Source organism: Pseudophryne corroboree, chromosome 6 (assembly GCF_028390025.1).
Source record: "Pseudophryne corroboree isolate aPseCor3 chromosome 6, aPseCor3.hap2, whole genome shotgun sequence".
NCBI classification, from domain to species: domain Eukaryota; kingdom Metazoa; phylum Chordata; class Amphibia; order Anura; family Myobatrachidae; genus Pseudophryne; species Pseudophryne corroboree.
The window spans coordinates 284,912,667-284,926,142 of NC_086449.1; the positions used below are offsets into that span (position 1 = coordinate 284,912,667).

The following is a 13,476-nucleotide window of genomic DNA, read 5'->3' on the forward strand; positions in this document are numbered from 1 at the left end:
TGCCGTGTCGAAACGGGTCAGTGTGCGATGTGAAAGCTCCTTTTCAGAATTAGCGGGTCGCCTGACCAGGTAATTCAACCCGGTAAAAAAGAAGGGTTATTACCGGGTTGATTACCGGGTCAGGCGCAGTGTGAATGGGAGCCGTTCCGATGCGACACGGCTCCCATTCACAGCATAGGGAGAGGCGGCACAGGAGATGAGCTCATCTCCCAGCGCCGCCTCCACCCCCGCCCCTGCTGCTGCTGCGCCCTCCGCTGCTATGGCAACCGACCCGGTATATTGCCGGGTCGGAAAGCCAGCAACGGAGCGCAAATGCCGGATCCCACCGGTAAGTACACGTTTCTCTTACCGGGTAGGATCCGGCATTTGCGATCTGAATGCAGCATTAGCTATGGGGCAGTTGTCTGAGGGAGCAGTTGTCTGAGTTTGGAAATATACGAAGTTTGGAAATTACAAAGCTAGGAAACTTTTAAAAGAACAGTTAAACCAACAGTTATTCTACATGTATCTCACTGAATATGTACTGATCAGCTTTCTATATCTTTTCATCTCACAGGTATGCGATTTCTCATTCATGAACCCTGCAAACTACAACTCCTAATCTGTATTCACACTAATGTATAATTTAGCAGTGTATGTAAATGTATTTGTATAATATTAGTACTTGCTTGTAGCTGATATTATCTCTTCTGAAAACGTTCAGTGGAGTGTAGTTTATTAGTATACATGGACTGGTGTTTACTTAACACAAGGTAATTTAAGATTAGATTAGCTGTCCAATTGGCTTTAAATGTAGCCTTTGTTAATTAGACCTAGAACATGTTTGCATTCAGTTATGGGGCAGTTGTCTGAGTTTGGAAATATATACGAAGTTTTGAAATTATGAAGTTAGGAAAATTTTAAAAGAACAATTAAACCAACAGTTGAACAAACATTGAAAAACATTGGAAACCAGGTAATTTCACCATTTAACTTGCATTTTCCTTATGCACTTACTATACCTATCTATACTTTTATTTTTAAAAACACCATGTTCCACAAACTGTTTTTCCTAATAGCATGTCATGGTTTCCTCTATAAAATGGCAACATCCTTCACTATTCCTGTTATTCATCGCTCTGTACACATTGCAGCCTCATTAATCCACTCCCCTCTTATTAACACTCATGAGCTTTTAACCTACAGTATCTATGTATATTAACTGTAACATCCTCAACCTGTCACCATAAGAAACTATCACACACTTCCCCCAAATATACCTATCTCTCTCTTCTTCTGCTTCTACTAGCTGGTGACATATCCCCAAATCCAGGTCCCATCCACATACTACGCTCGCATTCAGCTGATTCACAACGGAATATAAATCCAACAAACCTTATCAACATCACGTCTCCCATCTCCTTCCACTAAAATGTGCTTTATGGAATGCACGCTCTGTTTGCAACAAATTAACATCTATCCATGACCTTTTCATTGCAAAAAAACTCAGTATGCTAGCTATAACAGAAACATGGCTCACACAATCAGACACTGCCTCCCCTGCAGCACTGTCACATGGTGGCCTCCACTTCACACACACCCCCAGGCCTTGTAACTGTAAAGGAGATGGGGTTGGAATATTACTGTCCAAATCTTACACACACATCGTTTTACCACCTGTTCCCTCACTCGTATTTACATCATTTGAAGTACACTCTATTAGGATTTTCACCCCATTCTCTCTGCGTGTTGCAGCTATCTCTCACCCACCTGGGCAACCCAAAAAGTTTCTGGAAGATTTTTCTGCTTGGCTCCCTCACTTTTTATCCTCTAACATCTCCACCATCATTATGGGCGATTTCAATATCTCTATTGAAAGTCCACAATCTGGCCATGCCTCCAATCTGCTGTCTATAACCTCCTCTCTTGGCCTCTCCCAATGGACTGACTTCCCTACTCATCAGGAGGGCCACTGCCTTGATCTTGTAGTCACCAGACCACGCTCTGTTTCTGAACTCACAAACACTCCTTTCCCTCTCTCAGATCACAACCTTATCACCTGCATGCTCTCCTCCATTACTTCAAACTCAATGTCCCTGAAGTCTACCAACCCACCTCTAACCTGCAGAAATATTAACGCTATTAATTTTCAACAACTATCTACCTCACTGCAACCACTGCTCTCACCAATTTCTACATTCACCTCTCCTGAGACTGCTGTATTACACCTTAACCAAACTCTAGAAATAGCACTTGATGAAGTGGCTCCAGCTACCCATCACACTCCATGTAGATTTAGATGTCAACCGTGGCACTCTAAATACACTAGACATCTACAAGAACTTTCACATAAAGTAGAATGCCAGTGGCGTAAATCCCGTAGTTCAAGTGACTTTCTCACATATAAGACCATGTACCACTCTTATCGTAATGCTCTGGACACTGCCAAACAAACATGTTTCCAGTCTCTCATCTCTGCTCAAGCCTCTAACCCCAAGTGACTTTTTAATACATTTAAATAACTTCTTCTCCCTCCCTCACCCAACCCACCAGCCACTGTCAGTGCACAAGATCTTGCTTCCTATTTCAAGGACAAGATTGATAAGATCCGAAATGAAATGGTATGCTCTTCCACAGCCAGCGACCTGCTCAATTCCCTGCCTGAACCCTCTAACACCTTCTCCTCATTTGATCCTACAAATGAAGATGAAGTATCTGCACTCTTTTCATCTGCCTACTCTAATACCTCTCCCCTTGACTCTATACCCTCACAAATTAGTAAAGCTCTGTCTACTGTGCTCATCCCAACCTTAACTACAATCTATAATCTCTCTCTGTCTACTGGTATCTTTCCTTCTCTATACAAGCATGCAGTGATTACTCCCATTCTGAAAAAAAAAAAAACAACCTCTGACCCTAACTCTCTCTCAAACTACCGTCCCATCTCTCAGCTCCCATGCCATCCAAGCTACTTGAGAAACTTGCCTACACTCGCCTCACACACTTTCTTAACTCACACAGTCTACTGGACCCACTTTAGTCAGGATTTCGTGCCCAACACTCCACAGAGACAGCACTGACTAATGTAGTGAATGATCTGGTCACTGCTAAATCTAAAGGACATTACTCTCTACTTATTCTCCTTGATCTCTCTGCTGCTTTTGACACTGCTGACCACTCTCTTCTCATACAAACACTACAATCCCTAGGTCTTTAGGACACAGCCCTTTCTTGGTTCTCATCCTACTTATCTAATCGCTCCTTCAGTGCTCGTTTCTCTGATTCTACCTCCTCTTCGTTACCTCTCTCAGTTGGAGTACCGCAAGGCTCAGTCTTAGGTCCTCTGCTTTTCTCTATCTATACCACATCTCTTGGCAAACTAATCAACTTTTTCGGATTTCAGTATCATCTGTATGTAGATGATACTCAAATCTACCCATCCTCCCCAGATTTGTCACCATCTATATTGGGCCGTGTCACTGAATGCCTTTCTGCCATTTCATCTTGGATGACATCTCGCCACCTCAAACTTAATATTTCCAAAACAGAATTAATTATATTTCCACCGGCCAACAGTAGTTACCAAACTGATATATCTATCACTGTTGATAACTCAGCAATCATCCCTACCCCACAAGCTCGCTGCCTAGGTGTCACTCTTGACTCTGAACTGTCCTTTGCTCTGCACATTCAATCTGTCTCAAGGTCTTGTTACATACATCTAAGAAACATTTCCAAAATACGACCAAATCTTACACAATACACAGCAAAAACTGTAATTCATGCTCTCATCATCTCCCGCATTGATTATTTTAATAGTCTCCTGACCGGTCTTCCCAAACATAGGCTCTCACCACTACAATCCATTTTGAATGCAGCTGCGCGGCTAATCTTCCTCGCTAGACGTTCATCGTCTGCAGATCCGCTCTGTCAGTCCCTCCATTGGTTACCGGTATTCTACCGTATTAAATATAAAATACTTTTACTGACATACAAGGCTATTAACCAAACCGCACCAACGTACATCTCTTCACTTATCTCAAAATATCTCCCTACTCGACCTCTCTGCACAAGATCTGCATCTCTCATCCACACGCATTACTTGTTAACATTCCAAATTACAGGACTTTATCCGGGCTTCACCCACTCAGTGGAATGCCCTCCCATGCACAATAAGACTCGCCTCTAGTCTCCAAACCTTTAAACATTCCCTGATAACTCACCTCTTCAGACAAGCCTATCAAATTCCAGACCCACCCACATAAGCTTCAGTGCTTCCCTATCTATTTACATCCTCTCTATACAGTACACATAACATCAAATATCTTGTCTTTCTTTACTCTCACACCCTCCTGACACTTGGCCAACATTGCTGGGTGATCATATCATACAACCCATTAAGAACCTAGCAATCTGGTGGACCATTATGCAATAGGTAGCATCTATCCTTGTGTATCAATGCCTATTTCCCTATAGATTGTAATGTGAGCAGGGCCTTCCTACTTCTATGTCTGTCTGTTTTTACCCAGTTTTGTTCTATTACTGTTGTTCCCCAGTTTTGTTCTATTACTATTGTTCTAATTGTAAAGCGCAACAGAATATGCTGCGCTATATAAGAAACTGTTAATAATTAAATAAGGTGCAATAGGTTAGGGTTAGGCACTGGGAGTGCGGGGAGGGGGGGGGGGGGGGTAGGATTAGGAAATAAAGTTAGGAATAGTGGAAGAATAACCGGTACACCGATCCTCAGATGCATGCGCAAGGACAGATCCTCATGTGACCATTGGGACATAATGAATGTCAACATGGTCACTTTAGGCATGCTGAGTGTGCCGACATGCTGAATGTCAACCCTGCTGACATTCTCGTGTCGACCTGATCACTGTCGATATGATAACTGTCGACAAGTTACACAACACCCAGAGTGAGGTAAGGAATGGGTAAGGGGACATTATATAATAAAGGGATAACAGAGAAGAGGGTAAGAGATGTAAAGGAAAATGATACGACTAAAGTTTAATAGAACTAATGAGGTAGGGAATGTGTGAGGGGATGTAAGTGGAAATTATATGACTAAGGTGTAATATAAGGAATGAGGTAAGGAATGGGTGAGGCGATATACGGGGAAATGATATGACTAAGGTGTAATATAAGGAATGAGGTAAGGAATGGGTGAGGGGATATACGGGGAAATGATATGACTAAGGTGTAATATAAGGAATGAGGTAAGGAATGTGTGAGGGGATGTAATGGGAAATGATATGACTAAGGCGTAATATAAGGAATGAGGTAAGGAATGTGTGAGGGATGTAATGGGAAATTATATGACTAAGGCGTAATATAAGGAATGAGGTAAGGAATGGGTGAGGGAATGTTAGGGGAAATTATATGACTAAGGTGTAATATAAGGAATGAGGTAAGGAATGGGTGAGGGGATATACGGGGAAATGATATGACTAAGGTGTAATATAAGGAATGAGGTATGGAATGTGTGAGGGGGTGGTCTTCTGTATGCCGGCGGTCGGGCTCCCGGCGCTCAGTATACCGGCGCCGGGAGCCCGACAGCCGGCATACCGACACTTATTTTCCCTCGTGGGGGTCCACGACCCCCATAGAGGGAGAATAAAATAGTGTGGCGCGCGTGCCACGCTGTCGGTAAGCCGGCGGTCGGGCTCCCGGCGCCGGGATGCTGGTCGCCGGGAGCCCGACCGCCGGCCAGCCGTAGTGAACCCGTGTGAGGGGATGTAATGGGAAATGATATGACTAAGGTGTAATATAAGGAATGAGGTAAGGAATGAGTGAGGGGATATACGGGGAAATTATATGACTAAGGTGTAATAATAGGAATGAGATAGGCAATGTGTGAGGGAATGTAATGGGAAATGATATGACTAAGGTGTAATATAAGGAATGAGGTAAGGCATGTGTGAGGGAATGTTAGGGGAAATTATATGACTAAAGTGTAATATAAGGAATGAGGTAGGGACAGGGTCGGCTCTACCATTAGGCAGCTTTAGGATGTCTCTGTTTGTGGCTCTCCAGTAGCAAGCAGTACGTAACTACATGTATGCACCAAGCTGCATCGCTGCAATGCTGCTGCCGCCTGTAAGAGGAACCATGCCAATTACGAGTGAAAAAAAGGAAACAAATTTTAGGTAAGTAACCCATGTGGGTTTCTGCGGGACCACAGACAGTGCAGTATCTTATAGCCAGATGGGTGGTTAAAACTTGTAAACAGCATAATAGGGAAACCACAGCCATTGGGGCACAATACAGTACATATGGAGAGGGGGGGGGCAATAATGAACTTGCAGATGGAACACAATAAGGAGCATACAGATGTATGTATGTCTATATATGTATGCAATGCATTCACATACAATTAGTGTACACCTGCATCTCCCCTCTGAGAGGATGGGCGTGGTGGGGTGTGCGGGTTGGGGGTCCCTAGACTGACATTTTGCCTAGGGTGCAGAGAGACCTTGCACCGGCCCTGGATAGGGAATGGATGAGGGTATGTAATAGAAAATGATACTACTAATATGTAATAGAATTAATGAGGTAGTGAATGGGTGAGGGGATGTAAGGAGAAATGATACGGCTGATATGTAATAGAATTAATGAGGTAGTGAATGGGTGAGGGGATGTAAGGAGAAATGATACGGCTGATATGTAATAGAATTAATGAGGTAGTGAATGGGTGAGGGGATGTAAGGAGAAATGATACGGCTGATATGTAATAGAATTAATGAGGTAGTGAATGGGTGAGGGGATGTAAGGAGAAATGATACGGCTGATATGTAATAGAATTAATGAGGTAGTGAATGGGTGAGGGGATGTAAGGAGAAATGATACGGCTGATATGTAATAGAATTAATGAGGTAGGAAATGTATGAGGGGATGTAGGGGAAATGTTATGACTAAGGTTAATAGAATGAATGAATGAATGAATGAATGAATGAATGAATGAATGAATGAATGAATGAATGAATGAATTAGGCAATGAGTGAGGTGGTGTAATAAGAATTGATATGACTTAGGTGTAACAGAGTGAATGAGATAGGTGATTGATGAGGGAATGCAAGAGGAAATTATATTGTCAGATTCTTTATTTGTCATGGGCACAGAACTGGGACCTAGGACTGGACTCAGGTGGGACTGGTACAAACTGGAGACTTGGTTACATGAGTGTTTGTGTACACAGTATAGACAGTCTTAGTACTCATACACTAAAGATACGTGTGTCTGAAACAGGGGTGTATATAGGGGTCCGAGCGCCCCTGGCAAAGTAAAGGACTGTTGCCCCCTATATTTGAAATAGGGAAGGCACGTGTGCCAAAAAAGGGGCGTGGCTACTCTATAGTATCCCAATTCAAATTACACCACAGTAGTGTGCCTTACTCACATTACACAGCAATGTACATTATTCACGTTATGCTACACAGTAGTACCCCTTATACACATTATGCCATACAGTAGTGCCTATATATATATATATATATATATATATATATATATGGGAAGGCGTGCATGCTCCTGGGAAAGTGGGTGTGGCCTCACAATTTTATATTATGATAGCAAACTATAAATATATAATCACACCCCCTACACATACACACACACAATTAGCAGCCTTACACACAATACCCACAGTAGTTCTCCTTACACATAATGTCCCCAGTATAGTGTCAGATGCACATAATGTCCATAATATCGTGCCAGTTACATATAATGACACCAGTAGTGCAGTGCCAGATACACATAATGCCTCCGAGTATAGTTCCACATACACATATGCCCCCACAGTGCCAGATACACATATGTCCCCTCAGTGCCGGACACTCAAATGCCCCCACAGTGCCAGACACATGTATGCCCCCACAGAGCCAGATACACGTATGCCCCCACAGTGCCAGATACATGTATGCCCCCACAGTGCCAGATATACATATGCCCCATGTTGATTTTACTATTAAAGGCAGCACTTTTAAGTAGATTTACTTTTAGAGGCGGCAGCTATCCCCCCACCCCCATGTATTTCCTCATCAGCAGGGATGCCCATTAATGATCAAAGAATGCAGCAGCAGCAGCCACTGTAATTGGCGCCGGGGTCCAGCACCGCACCACAATACAGGCAAGAAACGCTACATAAACTACAACCCCCAGCAGCCGCTACTGCATAATGTGATCATTACAGGGCATCCCTGCTGGTGAGGAACTGCACGGGGGTGGGGGGATAGCTGCTGCCTCTAAAAGTGAGTCTACTTACTGCCCACGGGTGGCACCTCTGGATGGCGCCCCTCCTCGGCTGGCGCCCCTGGCGAGTGCCATCCTGGCCAATAGGTCTGCAATGACAGCTGTAGAACTTGAATAGTCAGTAGCAGCCTGAATCCAGATGACATGTGGTAAAGTAAGCTGCATGCAGTAGACAAGGTATAGTAGACTGTAGTAATAATACACAGGTTAGTAGCAGGAGGCAGACAACACACTGGTGTAGCATAGAAGAACAGAGAAAACCTAGGTTGAGCTCACACATGCTACCTGGCAGTGGTAGCTATACAGTTAAGCCTTGAACAAGTGAGTGCTTGAGAAACAGAAAGAGATTCAGTCCGTCTTTACATTAAAGATGTGTGTGTCTGCTGAGGTAGTAGAGTAACTGGAGACAGTCAATAGTGACAGTTCAATACACAGGTTTTGTAGCATGTATAAGACTGCACGCAGGAAGCCAAAAAAGTAGATTGTAGCTGGAGACTGTTATAACTGCAGAGAGCAGACAGCACACTGGTGATAAGGATCAGCGCTGATTACAGCAGGAGTAGTGGTGAGGAATCCTTGCTGCAGAGTGGAGAGTATAGAACCCAAACAGAGAGCTTCATTCAGCACGCTTGCAACTGCGACTGAATTCACATTAATTGTGATCGCAATTACAAATCTGCAAAGACCTCTAGCCAAACCCACAATCGCATCTGCTATTATACAACCCCATTGCAAATATAGCCGACTCCCATTGCACGCATAGTTACAAACGCAATATTATTACGAGAATAAACTTAGCTCTTATACACCGATATCAGTACAAAACAGGGATGGTTTGTTTCTTGTTCTATTCTGTCAGAATAATGGGGGTAATTCAGACTGCATCGCTGCAGCGGCAGCAATCGCAGTCTGAATTACTTTGTGGAGTGCGCACATGCAGAGGCCGCACTGCACGTGCGCACCCCGGGAGCCCAGTGAACCATAAAAACTAGGAACTTGAAATTTAGACAGTAGCTTGCTTATTTGACGTAGGCACCCACTAAGAAGGGATTTTTCAACATTCCACCCACAAAGGGGTTAAAAGGGGTGAGATAATTCCACCCTCACAGAGGGGAGTTAAGACAGCCCACCCAGTTGGGGCTATAAAAAATGCATGGTGCTGGCGATACCAAGTCGCAGAGGGGGGAGGACACAGTGCTCTGTTCCTGGACTTCCTTGCGAGTGGCAGTTGCAGAGCAGCCCATTATTCAAATAGAGGAGCCACATCAACTGCCACCCCTAAACACTGTCAAACATCATTGGGTGTGGCTCCCCTATTTGAATAATGGACTGCTCTGCAACTGCACTGGCAAGGAAGTGTAGCCTTACAGTTCAGGAGATTTTGTGATGAGTCAATGGTATTTGCCTTTTATATAAATATCTATATATATATATATATATATATTTCAGATATAAGTACTTAAACAACCTATTTCCAGTCAGGAGAGCATAGTGTCTTAATTATCAAAGGTTAGCCTGTCACTTGAACTGGGTTCACTACGGCTGGCCGGCGGTCGGGCTCCCGGCGGTCGGGCTCCCGGCGACCAGCATACCGGCGCCGGGAGCCCGACCGCCGGCTTACCGACAGTGTGGCGAGCGCAAATGAGCCCCTTGCAGGCTCGCTGTGCTCGCCACGCTACGGGCACGGTGGCGCGCCACACTATTTTATTCTCCCTCTATGGGGGTCGTGGACCCCCACGAGGGAAAATAAGTGTCGGTATGCCGGCTGTCGGGCTCCCGGCGCCGGTATACTGAGCGCCGGGAGCCCGACCACCGGCATACAGAAGACCACCCCTTGAACTAAACATTGCCGCACCTTTCATAGAGCGATAGCATACCTCCTAACATGTCCCTCTCAGAAGGGACAAAATGCTCTGCTTCTGGACTTATCTCTTAATTTATGATTGCTGACACCAGTGTTGAACAGGTTAATGGATGAGAAAGGTGTTTCAGCACAGGTGATGGCAATCATAAATTAAGAAGGAAGTCCAGAAGCAGAGCATTCTGTCCCCCCTGCATTCAATTTTGCCAGAGACACGCTGGCCAACATGGATTGATGAGGTTCATCTAATACCCCTTTGAGACCGCCTGAGATAGGTCGCACACGGGAGCCTGACACGGAAGCTCCCAGTGTGCTGACGACCAGGGTTGAAATACCCGGCCACTCGACCCGGTATTTCAAACCTTGCACCTTTCAGACCGCACCTGAATACGGGTTATGCGTGCTCATGTGCCCATACCTGTGTTTATAGGCGGCACTCTGAAAGGGGTATAAGTGAACAGATGGATCATGGCCCTCATTCCGAGTTGATCGCTCGCTAGCTATTTTTTGCAGAGCAGCGATCAGATAGTCGCCGCCTCTAGGGGAGTGTATTTTCGCTTTGCAAGTGTGCGATCGCTTGTGCAGCCGAACGGGACGAAAAAGTTTTTTGCAGTTTCTGAGTAGGTCAGAACTTACTCAGCCCTTGCGATCACTTCAGCCTGTCCGGTCCCAAAATTGACGTGAGACACCCGCCCTGCAAACGCCTGGACACGCCTGCGTTTTCCCTACCACTCCCAGAAAACGGTCAGTTGACACCCAGAAACGCCCTCTTCCTGTCAATCTCCTTGCGAATGGATTCGTTGCTAGAAGCCTTGCACAGCAACGATTCTGTTTGTACCTGTATGACACGCGTGCGCATTGCGGTGCATACGCATGCGCAGTAGTAACCTGATCGCTGCGCTGCGAAAATCTGCAGGATGCGATCAATTCGGAATGACCCCCCCATATACGGCCAAAACATTGCAGTCAGTCAACGAGCATACAAAAGCCGATCAGGTGTGGGCTTGGGTGGGATAACTGATGGCCTCAGTGTTAACTATGGTGGCCAATCCCGGGATCGGGATCTCGGGATTTAGGCCCAAAAATGGCCGGGATTCAATCCCAGGATTGGAAGATCCAATCCCGGGGATTGAGGGATCAGCGTTGAGCGTCCACAGGACGCTCAAACGCTGCCCGGCTTCCTCCTTCTGGATCCCCAGCGCAGCGTGAGAGGTCACGCTGCGCTGTCAGCTGCTGGTGGGAGCCACCAGCAGCGTTCTCAGGATGTTCCCCTACTGCCCGCCCCCGGTATATGGTGAGTTATATGGGCGAGGTGGGGTGAGGGAGTGGCCACCTAGGTAAAAGCCAATCCCGGGATTGGACATTTTTCAATCCCGATACCCGGGATTGAAAAAATGGCCCAGGATTGGCTTCCCTAGTGTTTACTGCAGAATTTAGCCAGACTGTAAAACTTTCTGTGGTCAGTATTGTTTTAGCTGAAATCACCATTCCAATTGCAATTAGCAGATGTTTCATCTATGCTACATTCATGTTTCTGTTTAAATAGATTGCAAGTCCCTTGAAGCAGATATGATATTACTGTAATGGGTCCAAGATGTTACTGCAGAAGATACTGATATCATCAAAAGGATGTTATCATTTGTTGCTATTACAGTACTTATAATGAGTAACATAGCAGTAGATATAAAAGTTGGCAAAAAGAAACTATTAATCTTAGTGCCACAAAGTACCAAAATTTGCTCCAAGATGAGGGATGAGTATGAAGGGTAATGCTACTGATTTAGTACTCTTATAACCCAGTAAGTGTCCGTTCTTTTGGCTTTTCCCGTCACTTATTGGAACTATTTTATACTAAACTATAGGTCAGAATAAATGGCTGATCAATGTAGCTGCCAATCAGTGAAACACCAATTGAGAGATTGTTGTAAGATTATGTTGGTAGATAGATAGATAGATAGATAGATAGATAGATAGATAGATAGATAGATAGATAGATAGATAGATAGATAGATATACACTAGTTACCAGCCCGTCAAAACAACATAACAATGATGTCAGCGCCGGTGGCTGTGTGTGCCCGAACGGAGCAGCAATTGAATTGCTCCGTCAGGCGCAATCTAGTGGCTGCCAGTGTGCAAAACCCTGGAATCCCCCCATAGAGGTTAGGAGCAGCGTCATCCTTTTATTATATAGGATTACCATATTTAAATCTAAAACAATACTAATAAGCAGAACCATATCATTATTCCCGCAGCAACTATCCAGAAAATGACAGCACACCGATAGTGACATCTGTCATTCATTATGGTAAATCTGTTTCTATAAAAAAAAAAAATGATATTGTAAATTTGGTGAGAACATTCCTATAGAGTGATGTTATGGAGCTGATGATCAGGGCCTCAGGCAATCACTGTTACCAGCAGAAATGTACTATATCATAAGATTGTAACATACTGTAGGTGTAATCCAGGGGACATTGGTGCTCTGATTACTTATAACCAACTCAAGACACACTGTACAGACAGGTAAACTGATAATGATACTGATTAGTGATAATGCTATAGTGATCCCTGACTGTTCTGCTACCCAGTATGTACTATATTAAGGATATCCTTCGCTAAGTAAATTGTACAGTAGCTGCAAGTACCCCTGATTGATGTATGTGGTCAGTGCCCCAGGAGCAGCCTGTCACACAGGCCAGTCTTCCTCCAGAAAGTTTGTTACACACTTTAGTGTGACTGTCTGAGCCCGGCCTGCACAGAATAGTAACACGATCATTGTGCTGGATGATATAGAAGGGAGGGGCAGTACCTGTGTGTACAGCTCAGCCAAAGCCATGGTGACCGGGGGATTCGGTGCGGTCTCCGCCGTTCTGCAGTCACTGGGTCTTGTCCTGCTGTATTAGTTGTCGCCGGCAGACGTGGACGAGCAGCGACAGTTCAGTTTGCCCAGGGGCTGCTTGGTGCGCGTACACGTGTCCCTTACCTGCAGCGGAGAGGCGTGCCCGCGCCTGTCCCATCACCTGAGCGGCCGCGGCGCCCCTACTGTACAGTCACCGATCAGCAGCACCGTGCACCTGCTGCACCCAGGGACCGCCCGTCCGAGGAAGGACTCTCCTGCCCTGCAGCCGGGGCTAGGGGGCAGGGGTCTGGGGGGTGTTCCTGGCAATGTGAAACCGGGCAGGGTTGTAAACTGAAGAAGCAAGTACAGTGCTCAACAGCAATGGGCGCAGGAAAGTGCAATTATGTTGCAGGAGGAGTGTGCAGATCGATGGATACTTATAGATGTACTATTGTATATAGTAATGGTGCTGGGTTCATAAATAACATATAGAAGAACACTCACCCTCTCCAAGTAGAGAAAAGTATCGGACCCACACT

The 13,476-nt window shown here is 45.1% G+C and overlaps 1 protein-coding gene across 1 annotated transcript in view; it reads right to left on the bottom strand.

Annotated features, from left to right (window-relative positions):
• MYO5C (myosin VC) overlaps positions 1-13,129 on the bottom strand; it is a 333,517-nt gene extending 320,388 nt beyond the window's left edge. Inside the window, exon 1 of the mRNA XM_063926097.1 lies at positions 12,908-13,129. Coding sequence (XP_063782167.1) covers positions 12,908-12,934 — 27 coding nt within the window. The 5' untranslated portion in view covers positions 12,935-13,129. The remainder of the gene's footprint in view (positions 1-12,907) is intronic.
• Positions 13,130-13,476: the final 347 nt, after the last annotated feature.